Source organism: Juglans regia, chromosome 13 (assembly GCF_001411555.2).
Source record: "Juglans regia cultivar Chandler chromosome 13, Walnut 2.0, whole genome shotgun sequence".
NCBI classification, from domain to species: domain Eukaryota; kingdom Viridiplantae; phylum Streptophyta; class Magnoliopsida; order Fagales; family Juglandaceae; genus Juglans; species Juglans regia.
Window position 1 is genome coordinate 18,860,291 of NC_049913.1, and position 13,718 is coordinate 18,874,008.

The 13,718-nt window shown below is 38.0% G+C and overlaps 1 protein-coding gene across 6 annotated transcripts; it reads right to left on the reverse strand.

The window, feature by feature from the left end:
* Positions 1-7,696: 7,696 nt before the first annotated feature.
* LOC108997116 (myb family transcription factor PHL6-like) lies at positions 7,697-11,577 on the reverse strand. 6 transcript variants are annotated; one of them, XM_035684124.1, is made up of 8 exons: positions 11,504-11,577; positions 11,330-11,375; positions 10,775-11,004; positions 10,602-10,678; positions 10,426-10,462; positions 9,718-9,877; positions 9,244-9,496; positions 7,738-8,133 (listed from the first exon to the last, which is right to left on the reverse strand). In XM_035684124.1, the coding sequence occupies exons 3-8, from the start codon at positions 10,899-10,901 to the stop codon at positions 7,867-7,869; spliced, it is 921 nt and encodes a 306-aa protein (XP_035540017.1). In that variant the 5' UTR covers positions 10,902-11,004; positions 11,330-11,375; positions 11,504-11,577; the 3' UTR covers positions 7,738-7,866. The 6 variants fall into 6 exon arrangements, with proteins under 6 accessions (XP_018828798.1, XP_035540017.1, XP_035540015.1 ...); XM_035684122.1 differs by having other exon boundaries at positions 10,775-11,014; XM_018973253.2 differs by having other exon boundaries at positions 7,697-8,133; positions 10,775-11,375.
* Positions 11,578-13,718: the final 2,141 nt, after the last annotated feature.

The following is a 13,718-nucleotide window of genomic DNA, read 5'->3' on the forward strand; positions in this document are numbered from 1 at the left end:
AATATACTCTGTACTCATGGGATTGGGTTGAGGATTCTCCATACCATTCCTGAGCTGCACGTTGCCACGAGGGGTATTGGTTTCACATGATATCGTGGGTAGAGAGAGTCTCCACTTTGATCAGGTCGAGTGTGCTTAGTGATGTTTTGGTAGAGGTGTTCAGGACCTCAGGCATTGGCCAGGTAAAGAGATTCCCAGTATCAAATGGGTGGAGTGATTCTCCATTGGTTTTGGTGAATGAGTTCACGTATTAGCCAAGTAGAGAGATTCTCTATGTCAAATGAATGGAGTGATTCCCCGCACTTAGAGGGTGATTCCTCACCATACTTATGAATTTATATAAGTTTTGCTCAGATGTTGATTCCTCGTCTTGCTTAGGAATATGTGTTTGAGCTTAGAGGGTGATTCATCACCATGCTTACAATATGCTGCTCTTAATCTTATTTACATGAATTAGTGCATGCATATTCATTGTCATTGTCCTTCATTTCTAGTATTGCCATAGGTTTTAACCTATTGAGGTTTAAACATAAATCTCATTGTAATTGTCCCACCTGCAGTTTCATTCTTTGGAGTCATAGACCTTGGTGCAAATGTAGCCTAAGAGAATTACCCCTAGGGAGAAATACCAGCCCAACCTGAAAAGTAACCATGAAGGCCTGCCTCCATTTAATTTTATATTCTGTAATTTAAGATGTTCATTGTAGTTGAGTGACAAGTACTTTTTGGGTCACTTTATTTTGATGTAAGCGATGATCTTATGATGGTGTGTAATTATATTTAGGACGAAGTCATGGTGACATTTAGATATTATTACTATTATTATTATTATTATTATTATTAAGGAGTATTGTTACACTTCTCCAATACTATTAGATTAATCTCTAACTAATCCTCTTTACCAATTTTGCTACAATTTTAATTATCCACATGTGCTCGGCGCACTCCCCTTATATGCACAAAAAGGGATACAGCCGACCGGCTCAAATCCAAGGCACCATGGTCCCTCGCCGGAGAACTACCGGAAGAGTGTTTCTTTATCTAGAAGAGAGAATTGTACTTCAACATTTTCTTCATCTGGTAGGGAATCATTATCCAACTTATCCATTAGAGATTCAAACTTTCAAAGGGGTTCCTCAGAGGAATTAAATCCTCAAACCAAGAAGTCCCAACTTCCACTTGAATGTGACTAACACTCTTCAATGTAATTTCTTTAACTACTAACGTTGGAATCAAAGGAAGCTCAACAATCGACTACTCCTTTGTAGGGGAAATCACTCCAACCATAATAGGTTTTTCCTCTTTCTGCTTGTATTGTAAATCAACAGCAGGATCAACAACTAAATCATTTTCTTCCTTTTCTATTTGATCATCTATCAAAGCTAATGCCTTAACTTCAATATTTGCTTCATTTTCAACAGATTGTTAAGGGGTTCTTCCTTTTTTTGAAAGAAAAATTAGTCTTTCGTTTACATTCTATTTCTTAATGCCCTTGAAGATGACAATGTGCACAAGATCATTTTGGGAACCTTTCGTATATTACTTGTTCCCAATAGCCATTAGCAAATATGGTTGTGGATTTTATTGCCAAGCAATGTGCCAATAATATTTGTTGGTCGTTTACTGGAGTAGAAATAGGAAGCGAGTTGCTTAGAGGATTGCTACGCATGGATTGCTGGGAACTTCCTTATTTACATTTATAATTTTTTTATCTATTATGTATTGGTTTTTGGGTTGTTACGAATTTTGTTTTTGGCATCTGAGTTGTAAATTCTCTTGTGTATTGGTTGATACTTAGGGTATTCATCCGCCACAAGTGATGGTTTTTTAATAAAATCGGGAGGTGGTCACTCGTGGACATGTGGTCTTTTGCTCTTTAAAAAAAAAAAAAAAAGTCTTCCTTTGCTTTGGATAGATCCATCTCAACACATATGCAAGCATAGCTTGGACGATCATGGCTCAAAGTAGCTTTTTTTTTTAAATCAATAATAGATTTTATATAGCTTCAATAGAGTCAGGATTACACAACTTATCCTGCACTAAAGCATTGCAGATTACAAAAGGACCCCCTTCGATCCTTTTGCCAATAATTGAGCAACAGAATTTCCTTCTCTAGGAACATAGCAGACTGACCAGCCTTCCTTTTGATGAAGAACCTATTTAATATCATTAATAATGTGCCCCATCCACGATTGATCTTCACCTCCCTTGTTGATCTTTTTAATAACAGCTGCTGCATCTCCTTCAAAAATAGTTTAGAAAAAGAGAAAGAGAGATCATTACTTATCTCGAGGGCTCTCCACAAGGCTAAACTCTCAGCCAAAGCAAGGTCAATTATATTTTGTTTTACATTACACACAGATGCCAGAACCTCCCCCTCTTCATCTCGAAACACAATTCTCATTCCTATTCTCATTCTCTTGTTTCCCAAATCAATAGCTGCATCCCATTTGGCCTTTACCATGTTGGTGCCAGGTTTTCTCCATTTCTTCTGCACTCCATGTAAACCATCACCTCCTCGACATCCAATTATGCTCATTTGTGCTGTTTTGTAATCCTCCAGACCCTCACTAGCCATTGAAATGACTTGTTTAGGACTGTAAAACTTGTCCTCAAAAATAAACTTGTTCCTCCTTAGCCAAATCATGCACATAATCACTGTCATCCACTCAAGTTCCTCTTTCTTCAAGTCATTAGTCATTTTAATCCAAAGAGACATGAAATCCACTTCCTCATTAGCCCATTTCTTCACAGGACTGTTTCTTTCTACCCATATATCAGCAGCTGAAGGACAACTCCATAGTATATGAACCACTGATTCCTCACATGATCCACCTATTGGGCAAAAAGGACAGTCACCTATCTTTTTCTTGAAAAGGTTACTCTTAGTAGGAAGAATATTGGTAACAGCTTTCCAAAGAAACATTTTAACCAGTGCAGGCACTTCCAATCCCCACAATTGTTTCCACACAACATCATTCTTTTCAGTCTTTGGATCATCCCCTTGCAGTCTTTTATCTCCATAACAAGATGATATGCACTCCTTACTGTGAATACACCATCCATAGTATAGCCCCAAAACTGTTTATCACAAGTTCCCAACCTACTCAATGGAATTTGAAGAATGACAGTAGCCTCCTCGTGTGAGAATAAGTTTCTGATCAAAGCCTCATTCCAAGTCTTAGTAATTGGGTAAGTCAGTTTACTTACCTTCTCTTCTTCCTATTGGCTCAACATTGGGGATTGTACACAATTAGTCACAGTAGTTGGCAGCCATTTCTCCCCCCAAATTTTGACTTTGTTCCCATTACCCGCTCTCCAATGCAACCCTTCCTTCAATAAAGGTCTTGCAAACAAGACACTTCTCCAAATAAAAGAGGGGTTGAGACCAATTTTAGCACTTAGGAAATTAGAATTTCTAAAATATTTCTCCCTATAAATTCTGGCAACCAGAGATGACGGATTAGAAAAGAGGCGCCATCCTTGTTTAGCAAGCATAGCAGCATTAAAAGTTGCAATATCTCGAAAAACCATACCCCCTTTTGCTTTCTACCTCCCCATTCTCTCCCAGTTCCACCAGTGCACTTTCCTTCCATTTTCTTTATGGCCCCACCAGAATCTAGCATACAAAGCATTAAGTTCCTTACACAAAGAAATAGGCAATCTGAAAACCCCCAAAGTGTAAGAGGGAATAGCCTGCAACACTGCTTTAATTAGGATCTCCTTCCCAGCTTGAGACAAAAAACTGTTTTTCCAATTGTCTATCTTCTTCCATACCTTCTCCTTGACCCCTCTAAATGTGTTACATTTGGACTTGCCCACTATAGTAGGTAAGCCCAAGTATTTTTCATAATTGCCACAAACCACCCTTCCTGTTACAAGAATGATGTTTCTTTTCTCTGATGCAGCAGTGTTTGTGCTAAAGAATAAGGATGGTTTTTCCTTATTTAGAACCTGACGTGAGGCCACCTCATACCTCTTTAACAGAAAGCACCATTGTCTCCATTCCTCCTTGTTTGCTCTTCCAAACAGCACACAATCATCTGCAAAGAGAAGATGATTGACTCTTAATCCACCTCTAGCCAATGACACCCCTCTAATAACTCCTCTCTGGTCAGCTGAATTCAGTAAGGAACTAAGACATTCAGCACAAAGAATAAAAAGGTAGAGAGAGATTGGGACCTTAAGCCCTAGTAGGTATCACCTTCCTTCCTAGATTCCCATTCCAAAGCACTGAATTCACACAACTCATCACAAGCTTAATCCACTGTTGATTAAAACCCAATCTCCTAAAGATAGCTTCAAGGAACTTCCACTCAATCCTATCATATGCCTTCGACATATCCAACTTCAGTGACATGCTCCCTTGCTTACCTTTCAGCCTTGTTTTCATTGTATGTAACACTTCATAGGCTATCATTATATTGTCAGAAATAAGTCTTCCAGGAAGGAAAGCACTTTGGTTAGGAGAAATTACAAGAGGAAGTACAGATTTCAACCTATCTGGAATAAGCTTTGAACACAACTTATACACCACGTTACAAAGACTAATAGGTCTAAATTCACTAACCAACATAGGCCTATTAACCTTAGGAATTAAAGCAATGTAAGTGTAGTTTAAAGATTGAGGGATATTACCACCATTTAAGCACTCCAATACTACTGCAACCACCTTGTCACCCACGATACTCCAAAGTTATTGAAAAAAACATGCATCATAGCAATCAGGTCCAGGGGACTTTAGAGGCCCCATCATTTTTAAAGCCTCTTCCACTTCAATTCTGGTATAAGGTCTGCACAAATGCTCATTCATCTCCTCTGAGACTTTTGCTGTCATATTCTGGACACAAACCTCAATATCATCATTAGATGGATTGGAGGTTGTGAAAAGGTTCTTGAAAACACTATTAAAAGCCATTTCAACAATTGCAGGTTCATTAAACAGCCTGTTATGACTATCTTTGATCTGTGAAATGATGTTTTTTCTCCTCCTTTGATTAGCACAAGCATGGAAGAATTTGGTATTTCTGTCACCCAGCTTATACCAATTCTTTTTGTTCCTTTGTTTCCACTTAAGGTCTTCTCGGTCTAGCAATAAGCCCACCTCTTCTTGTACTCTTTTAATCTCTTCCATAGTCTCTCTACCTTTCTCAGCTTGCATGCTTTGCAATATCTCAGTCTTATTCTTTATCTCTCTGCCTCTGTTTACATCTACCTTATAACTCCACCTGCTCAAAGCATAACTACAATTAGTAAGCAAGTTATGAACCATAGAGGATGAGGATCCCTCATTCCTGCCTTGTCCCCATTTAGCCTTAATCACTCTACTACATTCCTCTTCTAAAGCCCAAGCAACTTCATACTTGAACCATTTTTTCTTTTTTTCCTTCCTTCCACTTAATCTGTCATAAAATAACATGAGTGGTCTATGGTCAGAGCACCTCGTAGGCAAAGCCTCTAGTTGATTTTCAGGATAAAGATTCAACCATCTAGAATTAACCATAGCCCTATCCAAGCACTCCTTTGTGAAAGTGCCATCAATATGCATGTTGCTCCATGTATATTTATCACCACACCAACCCAGGTCATACAACTCACTCACCTCCAAAACTTCTCTAAAGAGTGCCATATGATTCTCCCCCCTCTGTCTACCTCCTACTTTTTCATCATGTGTAGCTATTTCATTGAAGACTCCTACAACACACCAGCCAGTCCCACTAGCAGGTTTGAAAGAAGCAAGCATACTCCACACCTCTTTCCTTTTCTGCACCTCTAGATTGCCATAGAACCCAGTGAAAAGCCACCTCTCCTTAGTTATAGCATCATAAATCCAGCAGTTAACATGTCTCTGAGAAAAGTTATAAATATTTGCCACCATCTCACTACTCCAAAACAACATTAAGCCTCCACTTTTACCTATTGCATCCACTTCAAAACAATTAGTCATCCCTAATTTTTTCATTAACCAATCAGTTTTCCCTCTATGCATCTTTGTCTCCATTAAAAAGACAAGGTTGAGCTTCTTATCATTTACTAAAAAGCAAAGGTCCTGAACTGTCCGAGGGTTCCCAAGCCCTCGACAGTTCGAACTTAGGAGTTTCATTGTGATTGGCGGGGCTGTTCAACAGCCTCCACCAATACAAGTGCATTGCTTTCAAATTTCTCTTCATTTCTACTCTTCTTTCTTGTTCCTTCTACCACATCAATCTCATTGCCCTTCCTTCCTCTATTTGGCTTTTCCTAGGCTATAACAACATTAGAAAACCTTTTTCCCTTACCTTCCTCTTCCACATCCCTCCTTCTGTTGTACTCTAAGAAGCTAAACCCTTCCTGCCAGAATCACCTTCCCCCCCACCTTTTGACCAGATTTTAAAATCTATGAGTCTTCTAAGTTACGATACCCATTGCGATTAAGATCTCCCTCCTCATTAGTCATTCATGGTCCTCCCATTGCTTCTTCTATATTCTTTCCCAAACCCTCCCCTTATGCCACCTTTAGAACTTGCTCAAGTTCATCTCTAGTATCCTTTCCCACCTCACTTGGAGCCATCGAGGTATCTGTTCCACCAAAGTTACTATCAGTTCCACCCAAGTTACCTTCATCCCCCTTTTTCCCATGAAATCAGTCCTCACATTTCTCCTAACAAAAGGATCTGCTCTAAGCCATGAACCATATTGCCCTTGTTTCTGTATTAAAGTCTCCTCCCTCGTTGTACATTCCTTACCATCATGAGTGAAGAGACTTGCTGGTTTGTTATCCTTGGATTGAATTTGCTTGTGAAAAATGAGAATATCAGCAAAAGAGGTTTATTTGATGAATTTACAAGAGAAGCATAACTTGCCCTTAGAAGGCATAGGGGTTCTTACGGGGTTGTGGATGAACCGGACTCCACAGAGAAATTAAACTGGGAAAAATGAAACTTAGAAATTATCCATGAAAAATCTCTCAAGAATCAGAAAGTATCATAAAAAAATCAATTAAATTCTTAGAAAATCTGGTACGACGCAAGCGAAATAGGCTAACAAAGGGTTTCCAAGAGAGAGAAAAAGTGAAATTACTCTCATAAGAGTACTGCCGTCAATGCGTCTCTTTTCTTACGCCACAATCACGTGGATGATTATCGTCAACACTCATTTCTATTTATAAAAGAGTTAATAACATAACTCCTTAAAAAATTTAGAATGAGTTTATTCTTAAACAGTGGAGAATTTTCAACACACTTCTTCACGTATGGACTAGCATTTTCGATACCATCATCGTGAATAGATCACAAAAACTCATCATCAATCATAAGTTAACCCATTCTAATACAATATAAAAATCTTTTTTTCTCTCTATAAAAGACTTAATAAAAAGACAAACAACTCCTTATAAAATTCAAAATGAATTTATTCTTAAATCATGTAAAATTTCTCAATAAGGGGAAAGAAAAAAATGAATTATTTATAGTTATTTTTATTGAAAAATTAGTTTCCATCCATTATTTATAATCCAATCATTCCATGCATCTTATTTACGTTTTTTACTTTAGCCTGACTTAAAAAAGATCCTAAATCCTCTAATACCACTGGGTCCATACCAAGCATCACAAGAATAGTTTTGTCTGTATTTCGAGTAGAAGAGATGCCAGAATCCCAACCAGAAGCATTCCATGTCAGTCCAAATATGGGTCACATCTAAGAAACTTTAATTAAGCCATCCTATCAAGACTGGGACTTGGGATTCATCAAAAACTAAACCAAAAATAAAAGAAAAAGAGCATGATAGGAACATTGCCTAATGGATGACTTTTACATTAACATCAACTACCACATATCCATAAATAAATTTTTCCAAATTTAAAAAATTACAAAAAAAAAAATACATTAGATACCGCATAGAGCTATAGATAGATCTAAGTTAATGCTATGTTTTCCTGAAGAAGAGCTGGAGCAGTCTTTATAGTTAGACCAAGGGTATGGCGAAATCGCCTCACTGATCTCGCTCATGGAAGAGGCGTTACTTCTCTGGGAGGAGGGAGGAGGTAAGGAGAGCGATAACGACAACTCGCAGCCACCAACCTCTACTACATTTCCCCTTTTCTCGTTCTCCCCTTTAGGCATTCTTTCCTTCGTGCGCTCTAGACCGGGTACCTGTGAAACAAAACCAGTGTACCTTAGAGAACAAATCTATGGTTACCAAACGCATTTTAAAGAGCATTCATTCTACTGGAGGATATTACTTTATTGCAGGTTTTAGCCAAAGTATAAATCTATAATTAATGCATGCAATAAGACTACTAGCTAGCATTCCTTTCAAATAAAACTGAGTTGTAGTCTTATCTTTATTACTGATATTCAAGCCATGATATTAATATACATTTCTACACCAGAAAGTTTCAATGGTGCCTACATAAGTCAGCAAGATCAAGTAGGGATAGCCCTTAAAGACAAATAAACGGGTAAATCCTAAAAGGACTCTCTACGCCAATGAGGTTAAAGACCCATTTGGAATTTTTAGTTGGCCAGCCATAAAAAGTAATGGTGGAGAGGACCAAGGAAAGTTTTAGGGCACTTTTGGTTTGGATACATCGGTCTTCATCTCGTCCCTAATTTCAACTAATAATTTTATTACTATTCACAAACCGTCTCAATTCATCTCATCTCACTATCCAAACGGACCCTAAGAATAAGAAAAATTCTTCTCGTCAAACATATATATATTAACCAACTTGTCAAATACTTCAATTCCACAGCTTTGATCCTAAAAAGCCAAAGGAATCCGAAGCAAATGGCTGGTCATTAAAAGAATCAAGGGTTTTCATCGCTTGATCTCATTTGTAAAGACTTTTTCCTTTTCATTTCTTTTTTTTTTTTTTTTTTGGTCACGAGTTCTGTCTTTAAGGATTTGAAGCAGTTAAAGGTTGTGTACACTCACAAATAACACAAGTATGTGAAAAAGATCAGAGATTTTTCATTTCACGTGGAAGAAGCATTGCAGATAATACTAACTTAACACACTTCCCAAAAGCTGTCTAGCAAGAAAACAATGCATGTGACAATACAAGTGACGCATGTTGACCTAAAAACGATGGATATTCCATGCTTCCACCGGTCACCAGAGCATTGTCAGAATCATAGAGCAATGCCATATTATATACATCTTGTTTGATGAAACCAAAAACCAGCGTTACACTCAACCCATTAAGAAAAAGCTGCTAAAAGGAAACAGCAGAGAGAGAGAGAGAGAGAGTTGAGGCGTACCTCCAAGAAATCGGATTCCTTCTCTACTGCATATTTGAAAGAGCTGCGGTTGTAAAGATCTTGTGGCAGATAGAAGGCTGTGGATTGAGGCTGGGTCTGCCATCTCGAACCAGCATAACCCTCCTTTATTCCCCTATGCTCAGTCATGGCCCGCAGATAATCATCAAAACAGTACGGATTCGGGACTGTCTCACTTATTCTTTGGCTGCATTGCAGGCTTTCAGAGATTGAACTCAACGTTTCAATTCTAGCTCTGAGGGGGAGAAATCGAAAAATAAAATAAAACAAAGATATTCGATCAGAGAAAAAGCCATTTGTAAAAGCATGGATCATGCAAAATCCCCAATATCCTTTTTGTTTCTTTCTTGTAAAAATGTCACTGTTCTTGACATTTCAAAAAGTCTGAAACTATGTAGGCTTAGGGGAGAAAAGAAGTCTGAAACAAGATTAAGGCTTTAAAAAAGCAAAGCTGACCTTTTAGGAGGGAGAGGAGTACTGTTGCTGAAGTCAGAATCTGATTCTTTCTCGATGGGTTTTGAAGATGGGTGAAAACCCATATCATTCACTTCATCAACGCACCCATCATCATGCTCCTCAAAAAATTCATGTTTTCTTTGTTGCGTAGAATCCCTATCTGTCAAACGACAAAGAGACCCCGACATATACATATGAAGCACACAGAAAGGTGAGAGTAAAGGCAAAATAGGTCCCCTAGCATTTAACAAGCCTTCGATTTGAAAACGCTACTGGGAACTTCAAAAGATCGATGTAAATGAGGTTGTGGCTTTCATCAGAAATGCCAATAGCAGAAGATCTGATGGGATAATTTCTCTCTTTTGTTATCATCTATTATAGCATCAACTAAGTAAGAAAGGAAACAATAAATGTAGTGATACAGCCACTCATTACCAAAAGATGGGTCTTAGGCTGCAAGTCCATATTCCCAAATACAGATTTGAGAACTACCAAAAAAAGATTCAGGAGTACTAATAAAAGAAAATAACATGGATGGTCTACGTAGAATAGCGGTATATATAATAAGACCTCAGGCTAAATAATATAACAGAAATGTACGTAGTTGTTTAGGAGTTGAGCAGCTACGGTATCTGGGGAACACGTGTAATGCCTGTTATTGATCTACATATTTCTGCCCAAAGAAGAAGGGAGGAGAGTTTTAGTTACCTTGTCTGCCCAGGTCACCCCTCATGCTTCTATACATCTGTTGGAACAAAGTGAAGCCATGTAAACAAAGCAAAAGAAGAAAATTATATTTTGTATGCCGTAAAGATGAAGACTTGAAAGTTTCAACCAGCTCAAACGGAAAGAAAATCAGATGACAAGAGGAAGGACAAAACAACCTGGAGATGGCTCTTGACATGTGAGATGGTTAGTCCTTTGACATCCATTAATTGAAGAACAAGCTTAGGTGTTGCCTCTACAATATATGATAACAAGGACATGATGAGCGCTCGCAGGACCCCACACAGAGAGAGAGAGAGAGAGAGAGAGAGAGAGAGAGAGAGAGACTTACTGTGATGGCCTCCAAGCCTCTCAATGGCATGAACAAAACAGTGATGGAGCTCAGGAGTCCATCTCAGACGAGGCACCTTTGATCTTATATACTGCCTGACAGCCCCATTTCTTCCACAACTGCTCATTTTATACTATTGACCTTAACTCACTTGCTCTTTCTTCAGAAACCCTTTTATTCCAAATGAACCGAATATCCTTGTTTCCTCTTCTAAACAAGCTTTCCACCACCTGGGTTTTTCTTAGATTCACCAGAAAAAAACTTCGCCTTTTCACCTCTTTGCTCCCTCCAGATATATATATAAAAAGAAAAGCCTTGATCGAGGGCTTGGTATGGGTTCTAAAAAGAGAGGTATATACTTTCAAAAACGTTGGGACTGTCTAGGTTCAAAAGTAGCAATATATATGCACCCGCAGGCCATCAAAAGCAAGAAGAAAAACTAAGCAAATAGCTGATGAGAGAGAAGAGGAGAGGAGAGAAGAGAGGAGAAAAGGAAAAGACGAAGCTGAGGCTGAGAGAAGGTCTGTAAATTCCTTAAAGGGCTTCTGAAAATACCTGCTGTCTGCTGCTGGTGGTTTCTGATTCTTACCTCCTGCTTGCACTGCAAAAGAAATATATCGTCCTAGTAAAACCGAGAAAATGAAAATGAGAAAATTCTCTCTGAAAATACAATTATATATATCACGAGCATCTGAATTCTGAGTCTGCTCTTCCAACAAAAATCATTACCCTGCACCGTGCCACAACTGCCTTGCTTTGACCTTTGTCTCTCTCTCTCTCTCTTTCTCTTTCTCTTTCTCTTTCTCTCTCTTACAAAGTCTATCATCTATCATACGCCAACGTCGTCATGATCACCAAAAGCCCATGAAATTTATTATAAAAAATACATAAATCAAAATGTTTATTGGGACACGCCCGTTCTTCCTAAGGGAGTGCCCACATATTTTTATAAAGACGACCTTGCCCTTGTTGATGCTGTAATCATGTACGTCCACTGGACCACTTGGCTACGTAGCGGTAGGGCCGCTGATCAGCTCTAATTTGAGGCCAATTTCTTGGGATCTCGCACCCATTTCCAAAATTCTAACACACCGACCGTACCACCGGATGTTAAAACTTTTAAATGTGCATAAATCCCTGTATTATGTTTTTAATTTGATTTTCTCTTAGTTAATTATCAGATAATTAATTAAATATTTAATAATTATTAAATAAGGTAGGAAAAAAGGCCACGTACCCTCGGCTGTCTTGGATTCTTATAGGCTTTCATGTCAAAGTAAAACGAAAGGAAAAGTCAACCATCTCATGCAAAGGTAAAAAAGATGTACTCCATGAAACCCAGATATGACAAGGCAACCCAAAAAAAAAAAATACAGTAAAATTGCCACGCAAAAATCTAAGCCGTCCACTCTAATCCCTCGAAATGAGCTGCACCTAGCATGCGTGGTTCCCCAAGGAGAATCAACGGTAGGGATCGTAGGAAAGACGAGCACGTCAAGCAGCTAGCTAGGTCAGGAGAGAAGGAAAAGGCGGGCCAGATAGAAAGAAGTTTCCGTACGTGGAATTTGGGGATGCAAAAATCTCAATCAAATGAAATGAAAAACATCACGTTTGGTTTTATATGTGAAGGCTAAGCTCCAGTGCTAGTACGACACCTTAGCACTCTAGCTAGACTTTGTAGAGACGGTGCCGACTATTGAAAAATGTAAAATATTAAAAAATACTCGATACCAACCTGTCAAAACTATTATTTATATATTTATATATATATATATATATCGATGATCACTACTTTTCTGGGCCATTAATTATGATTTGGTTTATCTGCTAATTAAAAGACTTTTAATTCTCGCCTACTCGTGCAGACGTCTTCTTATGTATCAACAACAAACAAATACAGGGAATTAAATTAGGGTAGTGATAGGCTTACTACCTATCTACTATCTATCTACTATTTATAGTATTTTTATTTTTTTATCATTTTATTTTAAGTATTTTTTTAACATCCTTAATCATTTAGAAAAAATTAAAAAAATATATAAATTTACTAATTATCACTTCCTTAACTATTAAGTAAAATAAAAAATTATAAAAAAAATTAAATATAAAAAAAATAGTAAATGAATAGTAAAAGGGTAGTAAGCCTATCATTTTCCATTAAATTATCCCATCAGTTAGTTGGGAATAAAAGGTAAAAAAATTACAATCGTGGATAAATTAGTTTCAGAATTTCCTGACATTTTTCGGAAATAATCTGGTTAAATATTTTAACGTGGGGCTTGGACAGTGAGATAAAAAAAAAAAAAAAATTAGATAAAAATTAAAAATTGAATAAAAAAAATTTTTAATATTATTATTATTTTAAAATTTAAAAAAGTTAAATTATTTATTATATTTTATGTGAAAATTATAATAATGATATGAGTTTAAATGAGTTGAGATGAGAATTTTAAATGTATTAGTTTAAAAAACAATTAGCTGAAAACACTCTTATGATATATTGTTGATGTTTTTCTTGGACATTAACAATAGAGAGTTACTACAGACACAAACAGATCCCACACATCGCACAAGTGTGCCACATCTATCCTTTTTTTTCTTCTTTCTTTTTTCCCCCTTCTCGTGTATCTCACCCTTCCTGTGCGTCTCCGCCACCTCCGCCCACTCTGTTGCCGCCATAGTGGTCGGGGACCACCTCAAGGCCAGCAGAAGCCGCCGTTGTCTCCCCTCCCCTCACAGCAATGCCTCTCTCGTGCGTCTCTCCCATGGATCTCCCCTCCCCCTTTTGCTCTCTGCCTCCACCTGCCTCAGCCTCCATGTGGCAGCCATGGTCGTCGGGGACACGAGCTTGTCGTGCATAGGAGCTCTCATCCCCCTGCCGAACAATGCCACCTGGTTTGCCGAGAGATTTTGTCGTCTCTGAGGTGGTTCCCGACCACCATGG

What these genes read in the sequence shown, in the direction of transcription:
- LOC108997116 (XM_018973253.2), bottom strand. Translation starts at nt 10,901, where the DNA reads ATGAGCAGTTGTGGAAGAAATGGGGCTGTCAGGCAGTATATAAGATCA. An exon ending in ATGTCAAGAGCCATCTCCAG is followed by an intron (nt 10,463 to 10,601) that starts GTTGTTTTGTCC and finishes TTGTTCCAACAG; the next exon opens with ATGTATAGAAGCATGAGGGG. An exon ending in AGGAATCCGATTTCTTGGAG is followed by an intron (nt 8,134 to 9,243) that starts GTACGCCTCAAC and finishes TTTGTTTCACAG; the next exon opens with GTACCCGGTCTAGAGCGCAC.